General features: G+C 36.2%; 1 protein-coding gene across 3 annotated transcripts in view; it reads right to left on the minus strand.

The window, feature by feature from the left end:
* Nucleotides 1–8587: 8587 nt before the first annotated feature.
* IFT88 (intraflagellar transport 88) overlaps nt 8588–19678 on the minus strand; it is a 145431-nt gene continuing 134340 nt past the window's right edge. For all 3 annotated transcript variants that reach the window (XM_025875209.2, XM_073894797.1, XM_025875208.2), the window contains 2 exons: nt 9131–9241; nt 8588–8893 (listed from right to left, as the gene is read on the minus strand). In XM_025875209.2, the coding sequence (XP_025730994.1) occupies nt 8772–8893; nt 9131–9241 (233 nt within the window). In that variant the 3' untranslated portion in view covers nt 8588–8771. The remainder of the gene's footprint in view (nt 8894–9130; nt 9242–19678) is intronic.

Here is a 19678-nt window from a genome sequence, read left to right on the forward strand (position 1 = left end):
CTGATGTACCTACCTACCCAAGCTTCCTTCCCTCCTTTAAAGGACTCACATTTTTCCACCAGTAGTTCTTTTTATTGCTACCATCTTCTTGGTTAGCACCTGGATCTACCACCCCTCCTGTTCATCATTCCTGGCACCTCTAACGTCCAAACAGATAATTTATTTAAAATTATTCTAAATGACTACCTTTGCTCCAGTTGTCATTTCTCCCATTGTATCTCAACTATCAGATCATATGGTTGTACTCCAGATATTATCACTACCAATAACTGCACCACATGCAAATACATGATTTCAAATACCTACTCCCTGATACAATCACTTTCTATTTTTATCCACTTCTATAATTCTGTAATCTCATGAGGTCTTCTAATCCTAACCACTTTTCTACTAAGCATCCCATTCTTGAGTCCTTATTTCCTTCTTTGTCTACTTTAGAGTTCATAGTTCAGCACTATTACCACACCCTTGAAAACACCCTTAATCCCTTGTTCCTTTTTTCCTCTTAATGTTTGTCCACAATAATTTTCTTTTAACATCATATAACTTGGTCGACTAGACTCAGTTCAAATTTCTGACCACAAATCTCAAATTAGCTAATTCGACAGCATCTATTACATTTTCCCTGTTCTATTCCCTTTTACCAAGATCACTAATTTACATTTCCTCTCAAATCTTTACTACTCATTTCCCCTCCTCACCAAATGTTCCATACACACAGATGAGAGCTACTTTTTCTACAACCGAATATACTAACCTGTTTGCATTCACTTTCACATATCCTGCCTTCTTTCCTGATACATTTGATAAACCCTTGACCCCAGTTCCCACTCTATCAACCATCTAATTTGTTTGTTTTTTTTTAAGATTTTATTTATTTGTCTGAGAGTGAGCACAAGCAGGAGGGAGCAGCAGGCAGAGGGAGAAGCAAGCTCCCCACTGCATGGGGAGCCTGATGCGGGGCTTGATCCCAAGACCCTGGGATCATGACCTGAGCCGAAGGCAGCTGCTTAACTGACAGCCACCCAGGTGCCCCTAATTTGCTTCCTTTTATAACAAAATGTTCTGAGCTGTGTCTATTCTCTGGCTCCAAAACCTCATTTCCTATTTTCTGCTCAACCTACTTCAGTTGGGTATTTATCCCCAACACTTCATTGCAATAACTTTTAACAAGGTTGAAATGATAAAATTATTGCCAAAGTCAATTGTGTTATTCTAATTATTAGATTTTTTTTTTGCACACTTTGACATACTTGACCACTCCCTTAGTCCTTATGCCTTTTGATTAATGTTTGTACAGTGTATCTTTTCCCATCTTTTCATTTTCAACCTATCTGTGCCCTTATGCTTAAAATGGGTCTCTTGGGGTGCCTGGATGGCTCAGTCGGTTAAGCATCTGACTCTTGATCTCAAGTCAGGTCTTGATCTCAGGGTCATGAGTTCAAGTCCCACATTGGGCTCCATGCTCAGCATGGAGCCTACTTTAAAAAAATGTGTCTCTTCTAAGTAATATATAGTTTGATTTGATTTTTAATCCAGTCTGATAAGCTTTGTCATTTAACTGGAATATTTACTTTTCTTACATTTACTGTATTTAATAATTATTAACATAATTAGTGCTTACTAATTATATAATTAATATAATTTGGTTTACTTTTTTATACTTACAATGTGTAAATACTAATATAATTGGGTTTATATAGTAAGATATATAACTTAATAAAATAATGTTAATATAATAAGTATTTACTAATTATATAATTATTAATATAATTTGACTTTTTTATACTTACAATGTGTAAATACCAATATAATTGGGTTTAAGTCCTACCATCCTGTTACTTGTTTTCTATCTGTCCCTCTGTTCTTTTTTCCTTTATTTTTCCTTTACTGCCTTTTTTGGATGAGTCAAGTACTTTTGTTATATTTTATCCTTCATTAGCTTAAAAAAACTTCTATTTTGAAATTCAGATTTATTGAAAAGTTGTAAGAATAGATCAAATAACTTTATTCACTTTTCATTCAAATCCATTAATTGTTAACATTTTTCCACATTTATTATTGTATTTTTTTCTGACATCAGGACCCTTTGTTCCAAAATATTTTAGTATGTATTTCTAAGGAAGAAGGGCATTCAGTTATGTAACCACAGTGTAATTATCCAAATTAGGAAATTTTACACTTAATAGATTGCCTTAGACAGACCTATTCATATATAACCAGTTGTCCCTACAGTGTCCTTTAGAGCAAATTTTCCCCGGTCTAGGATCTGAATGAGGATCATACACTATATTTCATTACATGTCTCTTTGTCTCCTTTAATCTGGAGCAGTTCCTCTGACATTTTTTGTCTTTCATGATCTTAACATTTTTAAAAAGTTCCGGCCAGTGATTTTGTAGGATATTCCTCAATTTGAGATCCTCCTCGTAAGTAGGGATCAGGTTAGGTTTTTTTGGCAGGAATCTCAACTAAGAAATCTTGGGCCCTCTCAGTGTATCACATCAGGAGACACATGGTTTTAGTTTGTCCCATTATTGGTCATGTTAATTTTGGTCAAAAATTAAGGTTGTGTCCACAAACTTATCCAAAATTAGGATTTTCCCTCTTGTAATTAATAAGTAATTTGTGAGGAAATATGTTGAGGCTGTGTAAATATAAATATACTATTCTCATTAAACTTTCCTCCATTTGCTTTAGAACAATTGATTCTTGAATCAGTTACTGTTGTGGTGGTTGCAAGATGATGATGTTCTCAGTCTTTCTATATTTGTTAGCTATTCTATTAGATTTTTAATCATATATTTTTTTATTTCAGTTGTTACTGTAGAGACTTCAATGTGCATCTTTGACATTACAGTCTGCCACTATCTGAACAATACAGTAACCTTAGAGCAATTTAATACTTCCTCTCAATCTTTGGGCTACTATTGTTATATATTTTCTTTCTATATATGTTAAAACCCCATAAATCATTACTATTGTTGTTTTAAGTAGTCACTATTTTATATAATCCCCCTACCTCTTTGGTGCTTTTCACCCTTTCTGTCTTTCATGATTTAATATTTTCTATAGAGCTAGTCTAGGGTAGTTCATTTTCTCAAATTTTATTTGTCTGATAAGTCTTTGACCTTAAAGACATATTGAAAAGATATATTGAAAGATATATGCACTGGAATAGAATTCTAGGTTGGCAGGGTTTTTTTTTTTTTCTTTCAGCCCTTTTAAAGATGTCATTCTATTGTCTTCTGGCTCCATAATTTCTATGGAAAAGTCAGTCGTAAGTCATATTATTGTTCCTCTGAAGGTACTGTGTCCTTTTTATTCTATTTTAAAGCAGTTCTTTGTCTTTGTTTTTCAACATTTGAGCATATCTCTAGGGTGCACTTTTCTTTGAATCTACTCTCATTGTGTTCACTGAGCTTCCCACATCTGTGGGTTGATACCTTTCATCAATTTGGGATAATTTTAGATAATGTCTCTTCAAATGTTACTTTTACTCCATTCTCTTTCCTTTCTGAGATTCCTATTTATTTAAACTTTTTTTTTTTAAGGTCATTTATTTATTTGACAGAGAGAGAGAGACAGCGAGAGAGGGAACACAAGCAAGGGGAGTGTGAGAGGGGAAGCAGGCTTCCCGCTGAGCAGGGAGCCCAATGTGGAGCTCGATCCCAGGATCCTGGGATCATGACCTGAGCCAAAGGCAGACGCTTTAACGACTGAGCACCTATATTTATTTAAACTTTTGACCATGTCCCAAGTGTCTCTTATCATCTACTTTTTAAAAAAGATTTTATTATTTATTTGAGACAAAGAGCACAAGCAGGGAGGAGGACCAGAGGGAGAGGGAGAAGCAGACTCCCCGCTGAGCAGGGAGCCCAACATGGGGCTTGATCCGAGGACCCTGAGATCATGACCTGAGCCAAAGGCAGATGCTTAACCAACTGAGCCATCCAGGCGCCCCTCTTATCATCTGCTTTATTCTTTTTTTTTTAATTTTATTTTGTTTAAATTCAATTAACATATTTAGTTTCAGAGGTAGAGTTCAGGGATTCATCAGTTGCATATAACACCCAGTGCTCACTACATTACGTGCCCTCCTTAATGCCCATCACCCAGTCACCCCATCCTTCCACCCACCTCCCTCCAGCAACCCTCAGTTTGTTTCCTATAGTTGAAAGTCTCTATGGTTTGTCTCCCTTTCTGATTTCGTCTTATTTTGTCCCTCCTTTTCCCTATGATCCTTTGTTTTGTTTCTTAAATTACACATATAAGTGAAATCATATGATAATTGTCTTTCTCTAATTGACTTAGCATAATATCCTCTAGTTCCATCCACATCATTGCAAATGGTTTTCATTTTTTTTAATGACTAATATTCCATTAATATATATAAACCACATCTTCTTTATCCATTCATCTGTCGATGGGACATTTTAGCTCTTTCCACAGTTTGTCTATTGTGGACACTGCTGTTATAAACAGTGGGGAGCACGTACCCCTTCGGATCACTACATTTATATCTTTGGGGTAAATACCCAGTAGTGCATTACTGGGTCATAGGGTAGCTCTATTTTTAACTTTAACAGAACTTCCATACTGTTTTCCAGAGTGGCTGTACCAGCTTGCATTCCCACCAACAGTGTAAGAGGGTTCCCCTTTCTCCACATCCTCACTAACATTTATTGTTTCCTGACTTGTTAATTTTAGCCATTCTGACTGGTGTGAGGTGGTATCTCATTGTGGTTTTGATTTGTATTTCCCTGATGCTGAGTGATGTTGAGCATTTTTTCATGTGTCTGTTGGCCATTTGTATTTCTCCTTTGGAGAAATGTCAGTTCAGGTCTTCTGCCCATTTCTTGACTGGATTATTTGTTCATTTGCTTTATTCTTTCCCTTCTTATTTCATTTGTGCTTCAATTTTGATATATTCTAATGATGGCTTCACTAATCCTGACTTTTGCTTTGTCCAGTACATTTTAAATCCATCCAAATAAGTTAATTCACATATCGTATCTTTCAGTTCTAGGTTATCCATTTGATTCTTGTTCATAGATTCCAATATCCTGTTGAAATTCTCTTTTCATCCATTTTATCCATCTTTCTCTATTTTATTTAATATACAAATCATAGATTTTAGAGCCTGTTAGGTCCATTATCTGGATTATCTAAGGGTCTTCTTCTATTTATGTTTTGTTTGTTGGCCATTTTCTTACTCTTTATTTTTTACTGTATGCCTAATGTGTTATATATAAGAACCACAGAAACTACAAATGATATTGTTACCAGAGAAAGTTCTTTCTTCTGCTAGTCAGAGATAATTTGGAACTTATGATGTCAGTCCAATCAGAGACTGAGCTGGGTTGGGGCTGGGTTGTAGTTTTTAGAAGTCAGTTCATGGCTGTCCTTCCAGGCTTTTGATCAAGAGCCTGGCAGAACTATCTCCTCAGCTGTGAAAGACTGCAAGAGAGTCAAGTCAGCCTCTGGAGATTTTGAATTTAGATCATTAGCCTCCTACTCCACACAGCTCACAAAATAGCAAATGTCCTGAGGGTAGACAAATTGTGTATTTGTAGAAAGCCCTTCCCTATAGCAGGACTTTGTCCCCTAAGGACCCTAAGATTGTGGGAGATTTAACTTTAAATCTCCTTCTTAGGCTTTTAAAACTTTAAAAGCCTATAGCCCAGTTCCCCAGCCTCCAGTACCATCATAAAGCTCAGCAAATGCCCATGGTGGAAAACTGGTCAGAAATTTGACACTTCTTGACGTTTTTAATGTGTTGTGCCACATAACTACCATAAGTTCTGCTAGTTTCTCTTTTCCCTAGAAGACCCCCTTTTTCTGGCCAATCCCAATTTTCAGCCCATGCTCAAAACTGACAAATGTCTCTAGCGATGAAGACAGCCAGATCAACTCATCTAGAATGAACTCTTTCCAGTCTGGAATTTTAATCTTTTTTTTTTTTTTTTTTTTCCCAAGGCCATGCAATGGTTTTATTTTTTTTTAATTTTTTTATTGTTATGTTAATCACCATATATTACATCATTAGTTTTTGGTGCAGTGTTCCATGATTCATTGTTTGTTCATAACACCCAGTGCTCCATGCAGAACGTGCCCTCCTCAATACCCATCACCAGGATAACCCATCCCCCCCCCCCCCCCCCCTCTAGAACCCTCAGTTTGTTTTTCAGAGTCCATCATCTCTCATGGTTCGTCTTGGAATTTTAATCTTATTGCTCCCACAGCTGTCCAGTGACTTTAAACGTGATTTTTGCAATGATTTGTTGTTTTTTCCCCCTAGTTAACTAGTTATAGTAGGAGCATTGGCCTAATATGACCTACTGCATCCTCCTTAGAACTGGAAGTCCCACTCCCCTCAAATGTGAAACTTCCTACATCATTTACTGCTCCTTTCAGTCTTTTTTTTTTTTTTTTTTTCCTGACCTCCTCTTTCATGACCTCCAGGGCTGGTTGCTTAGACTTCTCTATCCTCACTTTCCCTAACTGGCCTCATTCAATTGCAGTGGTATTGAATACTGTCTCTACACTGAGAGTTCCCCACCTTGCATCTCCAGCCCTTACCTCTTCCAATTTCCAAGTTTGTAAATCTAACTGCATTGTTTATATCTCCAGTTGGTTGCTGAAGAGAAATCTCGAATTTAGGATGGTTAAATCATGGCTGACCCCCACCCCCACCCCATATCCACTCCTCTCCATTCCTCACAGTTTCTCAACCTTTCCTCTTTCCCATATCCCCATATCCAATCCATTAGTAAATATTTCTGATGTCTGCCTCCAAAATGGATGCTGAATCGACCAATTCTCATGTCTATTGCTAAAAACCTGGTCTCAGGGGCACCCTCAGGTGGCTCAATTGGTTAAGGTCTGCCTTCGGCTCAGGTCATGATCCCAGAGTCCCAGGATCAAGCCCCGCATGGGGCTTCCTGCTCAGCAGGGAGTCTGCTTCTCCCTCTGCCTCTGCCCCTCCTCCTGCTCGTGCTCTCACCCTCTCAAATAAACAAAAATAAAAAAATAAAAAATAAGGGATGCCTGGGTGGCTCAGTCAGTTAATCATCTGCCTTCGGCTCAGGTCATGATCCTAGAGTCTTGGGATTGAGTCCTGAGTTGGGCTCCTTGTTCAGCAGAGAGCCTGTTTCTCCCTCTGCCTGCTGTTCCCCCTGCTTGTGCTCTCTCTCTAGCAAATAAAATCTTTAAAAAGAAATAAAAATAAAAAAGAAACACCTGGTCTCGGTCATCCTCATCTCTTGCCCAGGCTACTAGTAGTTTCAACCCTTTCCTTCGCCTCCAACCTGCCCACCTGTCAATTCATCTTCACGGCAACTGGTGTGATCACCAGTTTCTAAAGTTAAATAAAATCACATCACTCTCCTTCCTTGCACAAAACTTTCTAAGGGCTTCTCTATTGTTGTTAGAATAAGACTCAAACTCTATTTATAGGATCTATGTGATCTGGCCCCTGCCTACCTCTTGGACCTTACCTCCTTTCACTTCCCTGCATATCTTGTATACCACCCACCCTGGTGGGCCCCAAGCCCTCTATCACTCTAACACAATAACCCCTAACATACACAAATCATTCCAATTTCAGTATTCTTCATTTCATCGTTCTGGTGTTAATACAAATGCCACCTCCTAGAGAGGTCTTCCCTGACTCTTCCATCTAAATGAGCCCCTCCCTTCACTGCCATCACTCCCTATTACATTACTCCATTTAATTAAATGCACTTAGCAACATCTAAAGTCCTTTTAAAAAAGACATATTTATTGTCTGCCTTCCCCACCAGGATTTAAGCTGAGGGCAGGGTCTTGTTCTGTCTTGTTCACTGCCGTATCCAGAGAATCTAGCACATAGATATTTAGTGCCCTTGTTGAATGACTCCCCCATTAGATCGTAACCATCTTGGGAGCAGAAACGGTGATCTAATTTTGGTTTTCCTCTTCCTGCACCTAACAGTAGTGTGCACATTATGGAGACGTTAAATAAGCCTCTTCTGATTGCCCCATCATTGCAATTCCTCTGGACATTACTGATCAGCCAAACACGTTGCTAAAGCAAAATGCAGGCAGTCCTGACCTCCATCCCATACCCCAAGTCATGAATGGGAAAATCATTCTGGAGCTGTCATTGCTCAATGCTATTGGTACATGCCACTGGTCTGAAGGTAGAAAGGAAATACAGAAAAGAGCAAAAGGGTTTGGTGTTTCTCTTACTATAGTATCCAAAACATAATTGTTTTAATAGTATTATAATCCCTGTGAGGCAAATCTTCTAAAGACTTTAACAGTTTCTAAACTCTAAGTAATTAAGCTTAACTACAGATCCATCAGTGATATGTCTTAGCACATTTTACAAGCTGTGAACCATGAAATCAATGTGGTATTTTCATTGCTAAACTTTGTTTTAATGAAATCACAGAAAATATCAGCATGCACTACAGTAGTAGGGTAAATTTTCGTGAGCACACCCAAATACTTACACGTATGTGTAGGTACTAGGTGGTGCTACAAAATGTATTTCTTACTGTGGTCAATGTTTTCAAGAGTAAGGAAGTCACTAAAGTATTAGTTTCACATATCTTTATTCCATATAAACAAAACAAAACTTAGACCAATCTCATAGAACAGAATACACTTATTTAAGGTTTTGACAGTGTATGAAATTAAAATTTGGGTGTTTAATCCAAAGTCTCACACAAGCATTATCTTGTAAGGCAATTTCTTTCCTTTAATAAGTAAAAATTTAAAGTGTATATTATTCGGGAAGCAAATCATCTCCTAATTCTTCATCAGCAAAATCATCCTCGTCGATTCTTTTTTTGGCTGCAGTTTTTGGTCTTTCTATTTGAGGGCCAAGTGGATCCACATAGGAGGCATCTAGGTTTCAAAATAGATTGTTATATTAGAATAATAAAGAAAAACAACAAATGTGAAACCAATTTGTCTCATAAGCTAAACTGAACTGAGTGAACAGAAATGTTCTCCCAAGTCATTTAAAATTTTGTCTGTATATAAAAAATTCCTAATGCCCAATTATACATTTTTGCCATCTCACCAAATCTTTTCCAGACCTGTTATGCCTGTAGAAACTGGGTGGGGAACACCAGCACTTGCCTATTTCTTTGTTACTGCTACTTTCATAAGGTTCGTTTGTCCCAGGTAAAGCTCTGAGTTTGGCACTTAGTCGTTCACCTTTACTACTGGCACTACAGTTCTGGCCACTATCTGAAAACACAAAGATAAAAATGCATTTGTTTAATACGTTAAGAAAACATAACAATACATTATGAATCTTAAAGTATAATTATTTGCCAAGAAACAGGTTGTTTCATTTGGAAGCCAACTTCTGAGGGATATAATTGTTTCCTGAAACTTAAAAGAAACCTCTTGTTGAGAATCTATAACATAGATAAAACATCACTTAAAAGTAGTCTTTATACGTAGTCTTTCACATGTATGCTTAGTTACAGGTTTCAATTTTATAGATTCACTGGTGAGAAGTTAGAGACCATGTTGATGAGTATAACCTAGCAAAGAACAAAGAGCAGCCGGAGAAAGAACAAATAGGAAGTCATAAGATCAGTATGAGCCGTATCGTCAACCTCACAGCCACTATCAAGGCTGGTGAGTGGCCCTAAAATCACATCAAATGAAAAACAGCAGAAGAGGTAGGAGAGGACCTAGATCATACAATTACTTTCTTTACACATTCAGAAAATGTTCATGTAGGAGAGGATTAGATTTGCCCTCTATAGAATAGATTTTGGCTCAGTATGAGGAAAAACTTTAAGAGGATTATAGCATCCCAGTATGGGCTGGCTGCCTTGGAAACCCTGCAATCCATATCATGGAAGATTTTCAGACAGGGCTGAACACTCACATTAGTAGGAAACATTAGTAGTACTTCTCAACGTTAATTTTCCATTATATTTTTTTAAAGAAACACTCCTCTAGCCCCACATTTTTTATTTCTTCCCCTTAAAGTTCCCACAATGTCATTTTTTCCTATTATGGGAGCTTCACTTTTAATGAAAATTGTCTATCAACATATACCAATCATTTCTTTTCTGAGTACATTTTATATTTTAGTTTATTGATAATGTCTCTGAGAATAAACCAAAACAAGATGGTCTTTAAAATCCCCACATTTTAATGGTAGCCAACTGAGCAAAAATTATAAGTTCTAAGTTCTTATAAAAAACATTACCATTTCCTCCCAATAATATCCTTAGTTTTAGGCACTGAATGGTATGTTTTTTATTATTTTGCTCCTCTCTAATTTTTTGTTACAATTAGGCCCATCTTTTCCATCTGTAAGTGTAAATGCATATCTTTCAAAGGGCTTGAGTGAGCTCAGATCAAAAAGTTTGAAGACCATTGCTCTAGGCAATATTTCCTTTTTCACTTTTCATATAGATATAGGTTACCTATATGAATAAAACAAAACTCTGACATCTCTCTCAGGCAACCATAGCCCTTCTGAAATCCTAACATACTGAAGGATTCCACTTCTGTGGAAAAAGCAAACTTTAAAAAATAAAAACTGACCTCCTTAGAAAAACTTCAAATGTCCAATTGAAAGGCCATGAATATAGTTTTTAAACATTTTCTATTATAAACACCAGTATATATTGTGAATATCTTCATTTCATCATTTTCAATCAACTTTCATGGAATAACACTGCCATACATGGGCAGGTGTAAATGAATCAATAAGCATTTGTAAGTCTGGGTGAGTTTTATGCCTAAATAATGAAACAAGTTATTATATTCATTTCATTATAGCAAAAAAAATTTACTATTTCCTAGAGAAAAATTAAAATATCACGAAGCTTCCAAAAACAAGAATGTGGAGATCAATTTATCTGAATTATCAATCAATTAACACTAAAACTTACAAATGACACTTTTATAAGAGAAATATCTTAGAATCACAGAATTTAGAGTAATAAGGATTCTTGAAACTTACCTATACCAGAAAATAAAGAATACCCCTATGAAATGGACAATGTATATAGACAATTCCCAAAGTAAACAATTAGTCAATAAATATATAAAAATATTTAAACTTTGTATAAAGTGAAAAAAATCAAGTCAGAACACTACATACTGAGTGATACCATTTTTAGAAAGCTTAAAAACAAGCAAAATTAAAAACAGTGTTTGCATACATGATAAAATTATATGTGAAAAGGCAAGAAACTAAAAAAATATAAACCTGAATATATATAAAACATAAAAAAGAAATCTCACAGTGGTTACCTGTGGGAAAGGCAGGAGACAGAGTGGAAAAAAGCACATAGGTAGGCGTAGCAGTAATGTTCTGGTTCTGATGTTTTGATGGCTTCATTAATTTTATATGCTTTGTAACTTAAGAGTGCTACATTGATTCTTTTGTAGGTATCAAGTATTACATAATTTAAACCTTCACGTAATTCAAAATGTAAGATTCAACACTGCCTATTAAAATGGCCAAGATTTGGGGCACCTGGGTGGCTCAGTCTGTTAAGTGGCTGCCTTCGGCTCAGGTCTTGATCCCAGAGTCCTGGGATCGAGCCCCATGTCGGGCTCCCTGCTCAGCAGAGACTGCTTCTCCCTCTGCTCCTCAGCTCGCTCACTCTCTCACTCACTCTTTCTCGCTCTCTTGCACTCTCAAATAATCTTAAAAAATAAAATAAAATAAAATGTCCAAGATTTTAAAAATATCAGGTAAGTGAAATGAACAAACTTTCTGAGATTAATGTGGTAGTATATATCAACACTTAATTTTGTGGTCACCAAGATAGCAGAATAGGAAGCCCTAGAACGTTTTTCCTCACAAAGATACCAATTTGACTATATACAGTCCAAAAAAACCTTTATGAGAACTCCAGAAACCAGTTAGGAAGTTGCAGTACCCCAGATAAACTCAAATCCAAGAACAACTGCACTGAAACAGGTAAGAAAAGCCATCTGATTTCAACTGTGTCAGCCCCTATCACAAGCCAGCATAACTCACGATTGGGAGAAAAAGCCAATGCAGATTCTCCCTTGGGAAGGAAAAAAAAGAGAGACTGGTTTGTTTTGCCTGACTTGGAGTGCTGATGAAGAACCAACACACTCTGGTTGGGGGTTTGCTGCAGTGCCAGAGTACCTTCCCGCAATGCACACAGAAGCTAGCACAGCTTGCTGTGATCAGGGGAAAGTAGCCAGCGCATGGCTTCTTCCTGAACAAGGAATGATTACAGTGGGATGTACATCCAATAGTCCAGCTTTTGGTGGTGGTGGTAGTGGGGATTCCCAAGGGCCTGGTCTCACCTGACTCACAGCACTAATGGGGAATTGGCACATCTTGGATGCATGGGGGCTCCTGAGAACAAAAGAGGACTCAGTAGCTTATTGCAGTGCTAGAGATCCTGCAGCACCACAGACACTAGAGGAAGCAAGAGATTACAAATCTTGAAATCTCTCTAATTGGGAAATTACATATAGAAGCTGAGAGAAGGTGCATATCATAAAAACTTTGAGAAACTCCCATAGTCTCTACTGGGGCTGACTTGTGACAGTTTCCCCTGTACAAAGCAAGGCCCCCAAAACCAGAGAAAAGTGGCTGTTTTTTCAAATGAAGAAATCACAAGAAACATAAAACATGGCAATGACAAAAACAAAACAAATCTTCAGAAATTGACCCTGAGGATATGGAGACCTATTGATTACCTGACAAAAAATTCAAAATAATTGTCTTAAACAAGCTCAATATGCTATAAGAGAACACAGACAATAAATAAAATCAGGAAAATGAAGCATGAATGTATCAACAGAGATAGAAACTAAAAGAGGACCAAATAGAAATTCTGAGGCTGAAGAATACAATAAATGGATTGAAAAATTCACCATAAGGGTTCAAAAACAGACGTGATCAGGCAGAATAAAGGATCTGTGTACTCAGAGATAGGTCATTTGAAATTACTATATCAGAAGAACAAAAAGAAAACAGAATGAAGAAAAGTAAAGAAAGCCTAACAGAATTATGGGATATAATTCAGATTTGGCGACTAAACATATCAATATACACGTTACAGGAATCCCAGAAAGAGAACAGAGAAAGAATGGGGCAGAGAGATTATTGGAAGAAATAATGGATGAAAACTTCCCATATATAAGAAAGGAAATGAATATCCAAATTCAAGAACTCAAGGAACTCCAAATAGGATGCATCTAAAAAGGTGCACACTGAGACACATTATAATCAAACTGAAAATTCAAAGACAAAGAATCTTAAAATGAGCAAGAGAAAAGCTAATTCATCATAAACAAGGGAGCTAGCACACAATGATGAGCTTTCACAGCAGAAACATTACAGGCTACAAGAGAGCGGGAAGATATCTTCAAAGTGCTGGAAGAAAACTATGCCAACCAAGAATACTATATTTGGCAAAACTGACCTTCAAAAAGGACGGAGAAGTAGACTTTACTGGATAAACAAAAGCTGGGGGGGGTTATCACCACTAGACCTGCCCTGCATGAATTGCTAAACAGAATCCTTCAAGTTGAAATAAAAGGACACTAGACTGTAAGAGAAAATCATATGAAAATATAAAGCTCTCTGTAAAGGTAAATATAGAGATAAACACAGAATCCAGTAATACTGTCATGGTAGTACATGAATCACTTTTAATTCAGGTATAGAATATAAAAGATAAAAGCACAAAAATAACTATACTATAAAATGATGTTAAACAAATGATAAAAAGATGTAATTTGTAACATTGATAACATAGTGCTGGGGCAATGGAGTTAAGTTTTTGTATGTGATTTAAGTTGTTATTAGTTTAAAATAGACTGTTTTAACTATAGGATCTTTTAGGTAATTCCCATGGTAACCACAAAGAAAATACCTACAGAAGATGCACAGAAGAAAATGAGAAAGGATTCAAAGTATGCTGCTACAAAAAAATAAAAACAAACCAATGAAAAAAACAATGACACACAAAAGAAGGCAGCAAGAGAGGAAGAGGAGAAAATTACTAAAGGCATACAAAAAAATTAACATAATGGCAATGGTAAATACCTCCCTATCTGTAATTATTTTAAGTATGAATGGATTAAACTCCCCAATAGAAAGACCTAGAGTGGCTGACAGGTTAAAAAAAAAAAATCTGCTCTATGCTACCTATAAGAGACTAACTTTAAATATAATGACATACATAGCCTGAAAGTGAAATGATGAGAAAAGATATTCCATGTAATTGGTAATAGAAAGAGAACAGGAATGCCCATACTTACTTCAAACAAATTAGACTTTAAATCAAAAACTGTCATAGAGACAGAGGACATTATATAATGATCAAAGGGCCAATTCACCAGGAAGATCTAACAATTATATATGCACCTTAACAGCAGAGCACCCAATATATGAAGCAAATATTGACAGAACTGAAAGAAGAAAAGATAGTAACACAGTAATAGTAAGAGATTTCAATATCTCACTTTCCATAATAGTTCAACCAGCCAGAATATCAAAAGGAAACAGAGGACTTGAACAACACTTTAGATCAATGAGACTGAATAGATATTTACAGAACACATCATCCAACAACAGCAGAATAAATGTTCCAAGTGCACATGGAACAATTAATTCTCCAGGATAAATCATAGGTTAGCCATAAAGCAAGTTTTTTTTTTTTTAAGATTTTATTTATTTATTTGACAGAGAGAGAGACAGTGAGAGAGGGAACACAAGCAGGGGTAGTGGGAAAGGGAGAAGCAGGCCTCCCACTGAGCAGGGAGCCTGATGTGGGGCTCGATCCCAGGACCCTGGGATCATGACCTGAGCCGAAGGCAGTTGCTTAACCAACTGAGCCACCCAGGCACCCCAGCCATAAAGCAAGTTTTAACAAATTTAAGAAGATTGAAATCGTATCAATCACACTCTTTAACACTCAATGAACCAAAGAAGAAATGATAAGGGAAATTTAAGTGTCTTGAAGCAAATGAAAATGAAAACAAAACATACCAGAACTTACTGAATGTGGCAAAAGCAGTGCTAAGAGCAGTGTAGTTATAAATACATAAAAAAGGAGAAATATCTCAGATTAATAACCTAAATAAACACCTCAAGAAATTAAAGAGAAGAACAAACTAAACTTGATTGAGCAGAACAAAGGAAATTGTAAATATGTGAACAGAGATAAACATAATACAGCAGATAAAAATCATAGAAAAAATAAAACTAGGAGTTCATTTTTTGAAAAGTTCAAGAAAATTGACAAATCCTTAGCTAGAATGAGAAAAAGAGAAAAGACAAATAATGAGTGAAGAAATGAAGACAAATCATCAAATCAGAAATGAAAGGAGACATTACAACTGATGCCACAGAAATAAAAAAGATCACAGGAGACTACTATGAACAATTTTATGTGAAAAAACTGGGTAACATAGAAGAAATAAGTTTCTAGAAGCATAAAATGTACTAAGACTGAATCATGAAGAAATAAAAAATGTGAATAGATTAATAACAAGGGATTTAATCAGTAATCAAATACCTCCCAACAAAGAAAAACCTTGGACCAGATGGTTTTACTGGAGAATTCTACCAAATATTTATTTTTTTTAAAAAAGATTTTATTTGTTTGTCAGAGAGAGCGATGAAGTGAGTGGGCATAAGCAGGGGGCAGCAGCAGGCAGAGGGAGAAGCAGACTCCCCGCTGAGCTAGGAGTCTGATGTGGGGCTCGATCCCAGGACCCTGGGATCATGATCTGAGCTGAAAGCAGATGCTTAACCAACTGAGCCACCCAGGCGTCCTTCTACAAAATATTTAAAGAAGAAATAACACCAATACTTCTCAAACTTCCAAAAAACTGAAGAGGAGGGAATACTTCCAAACTCATTCCATGAGGAAAGCATTACACTGATACCAAAATCATACAAAGATACTATAAAAAAAACTATAGATCAATATCTCTGATGACTATTAATGCAAAAATCCTCAACAAAATGTTAGCAAATTTAACTTAACAACATATTAAGAGTCATACATCACGTGGACCAAGTGGAATTTATTCTTGGAATGCAAGGATGGTTCAACATATGAAAACCAGTCAGTATAAGACATCACATTAATAGAATGAAGGAGCAAAAACCATATGATCATTTCAATGACGCAGAAAAAGCATTTGGCAAAACTCAACATTCTTTCAAGATGAAACACTAACCAAATGAGAATTAGAAGGAAATGATCTCAACATAATAAAGGCCATATATGAAAAGCCCACAATGAACATAATACTAAATGGTGAAAGACTGAAAGTTTTCCCTCCAAGATCAGGAACAAGGCAAGGATGGCCACGCTCACCACTTTTATTCTACCTAGTACTGGAATTTCTAGCCAGGGCAGTTATCAAGAAAAAGGAATAAAAGGCATTCAAATACAAAGGGCAGAAGCTAAATTATGTCTGTTCATAAATGACATGATCTTATTACACACGGAAAACCCCAGACTCCACCCAAAAACTGTTAGAATATCTTCAGAAAAATTGCAGAATCAAAATTAACACAAAAATCAAGTGTATTTCTATACACTAACAATGAACAATCTGAAAAAGAAATTAAAAATTAAGAAAGCAATTCCATTTATGACATCATCAAAAATAATAAGATATTTAGGAATATATGTAACCAAGGAGGTGAAAGAGATATACACTGAAAACTACAAGACACTGCTGAAAGACATTAGAGAAGACACAGATGGTAGAAAGACAACCTGTGCTCATAGGCTGGAAGGCTTAATATTATTAAAATATCCATATTACCCAAAGAAATCTATAGATTCAATGCAATCCTTATGAAAATTCCAATGGCATGTTTTCAGAATTAGAAAAAACATTCCAAAATTTATATGGAATTTCAAAGGACTCTGAATAGCCTAGACAATGTTGAGAAAGAAAAATAAAGCTGGAGTCCTCACATTTTCTGATTTCAAAACATACTGCGTAGCTACAGTAATCAAGATGGTATGGCACTGGTATAAAGACAGACATACAGACCAATGGGGCAGAATAAACAGCCACAGAATAAAGCCTAAATGTATATGGTCAATTGATATTCAACAAGAGTGCCAAAGCTACACAATGGAGAAAGGATCTTGAACAGTGTTGGTAAAAGTGGATATCCACATACATGATAATGAGTTGGACCCTTATCTCACCCAATATACAAACATTAATTCAAAATGAATTAATCTAAATGTGAGACCTGAAACTATAAAACTCCTAGAAGAAAACATAGGGGACAACCTTCATGGTATTGGATTTGGCATGATTTCTTGGGTATGACACTAAAAGCACAGGCAACAAAAGGAAGAAAAGACAAATGGGATTACATTAAACTTTAAAGACTATGCAGCAAGCAACAATCAACAGGGTGAAAGACAACACGAGTAATGAGAAAAAATATTTGCAAACCATATATTTGGTAAGAAGTTAATATCCACACTATTAAAAAATCCTACAACTCAACAACAAAAACACAATCCAATTAAAAAACTGGGCAAAGGATTTGCATAGGCATTTCTCTAAAGAAGATATTCAAATGGCCAACAAGTATAGGAAAAGATGCTCAACATCACTAATCATCAGGGAAATGAAAATCAAAACCACAATGAAATATCACCTCACACCCATTAGGTGGCCAATATCAAGTAACAGAAAATAACAAGTGTTGACAAGTATGTGGAGAAAGTGGAACCCCTGTACACTGTTGGTGGAAATGTAAATGGTGCAGTGCTATGTAAATAGTATGAAGGTTTCTCAAAATATTAAAAAGAGAATTGTCATATGATCCAGCAATTCTGCTTCTGGGTACATATTCAAAAGGATCTTGAAGAGATATCTGCACACCTCCTGTTCATAGCAGCAATACTTAAAATAGCCAAGAGATGGAAGCAATCTAAATGTCCATTAATAGATGAATGGATAAAGAAATGTGGTATATACACACAATAGAGTATTATTTTTATTCACCCTTAAAAAGGAAGAAAATCCTGTCATATGCTACATCATGGATGAAGCTTGAGGACATTACACTAAGTAAAATATAAGCCAGTCACAAAAAACCCAAATGCTGCATGATTTCACTGACACGAGATATGTAAAGTAGCCATATTCATAGAGACAGAAAGTAGAAAGGTGGTTGCCAGGGGATAGGGGAGGAGGACTGTCATTTAATGGTACAGTTTTAGTTTTGCAAGAAACAGAGTAGAATGGTGGTTGCCAGGGTGGGGAGAGGGGAGGGGGAAAGGGGCAGTAGTTGTTCACTGGGTATAGAGTTTCAGGTTTGCAAGATGAAAAAGTCCTAGAGACCTGCTGCACACCAACATGCACATAGTTAATACTGTACACTTAAAAATGTTAATTAAGATGGTAAGTTTTTTGGTTTTGACCATTTTTTTAAAAAAGGCAAAATTTTGCACATCTTTACATGTGGCATAACCATATTTGGTGATGGAGGAAAATGCACACATGATGGTAAAGAAAGGAAACATGGTAAAACATTTTGCAGCAGTATGATCTGGGTAACTTTAGATTTTCCTTTATTTTTGTCTGGAAGTCTACATTTTCTGTAGTAGAGAGTATTCATTTTTGGTAGTATTTTAGGAAACTTTATTAGCTCTTTGAAGTTAAGAGAGTTCATTGGAGAGAGCAATGTGATGCTTTACAGCCCCAGCAAAGGAATAGATTCAATCCACGTTTCTCACACAAAAACCTCTTCTATACACTGTGAAGCACAAGGGAGAATATCACCTCCATCCCTGCCCCAGTTATGTGGAGTTATAATCGACATACAAAAAACAGCACATACTTATTGTGTAGATTGAGGATTCTCATAAAATCAGCACTATAATCAGGATTATGATCAAATCTATCACCCTTCGAAGTTTCCTCTTGCCCCTTTGAAATTCCTCATTCCCACCCTCCGCCCCATTCATCCACCCCAATCTTCAGGTAACTACTGATGTTTTCCATCACTATATATTAGTATGTGTTTTAAAAATTTTTATTTTATTATGTTAGTCACCATACAGTACATCATTAGTTTTTGCTCCATTCTATTCCTTAATGTTCCACAAATAAGTGAAACCATATAACTGACTTTCTCTGCTTGACTTATTTTACTTAGCATAATCTCCTCCAGTCCCATCCATGTTGATGTAAAAGTTGGGTATTCATCCTTTCTGATGATGGCTGCTCTTTTTAAAAAACCTGGCTTCTTTCACTCAGCAGAGATTCAGCTATGTTGTTGCTGGTGTCCTTCCATTTAATTGCTGAGTAGTTATATGGATATGCCACAATTTATTCCCTTGTTGATGACTTTTGTGTTGTTTCCACTTTGGAGGTATTTGAAATAAAGCTGTTATGAATATATTTGTACAAGTCTTTGTGTGGACACATACTTTCATTTCTCTTGAGTAAATTCCTAGGAGTAGAATAGTTAGGTTGTATGGTAACTATATGTCTAACTTTAAAAGAAACTGTCAAACTACTTTTTAAAAGAGTTGTACCACTTTGTATTCCCATCAACAGTGAATGAGAGTAACAATTGCTCCACATCCTCACCATCACCTGGTATGGTCAGTCTTTTGTAGTCCTTCTACTGGGTATCTAACTGTGGCTTTACCTTGCATT

This window comes from Callorhinus ursinus, unplaced genomic scaffold, assembly GCF_003265705.2.
Source record: "Callorhinus ursinus isolate GAN/ISIS: 27379988/994484 unplaced genomic scaffold, GSC_fseal_2.0 scaffold7, whole genome shotgun sequence".
NCBI classification, from domain to species: domain Eukaryota; kingdom Metazoa; phylum Chordata; class Mammalia; order Carnivora; family Otariidae; genus Callorhinus; species Callorhinus ursinus.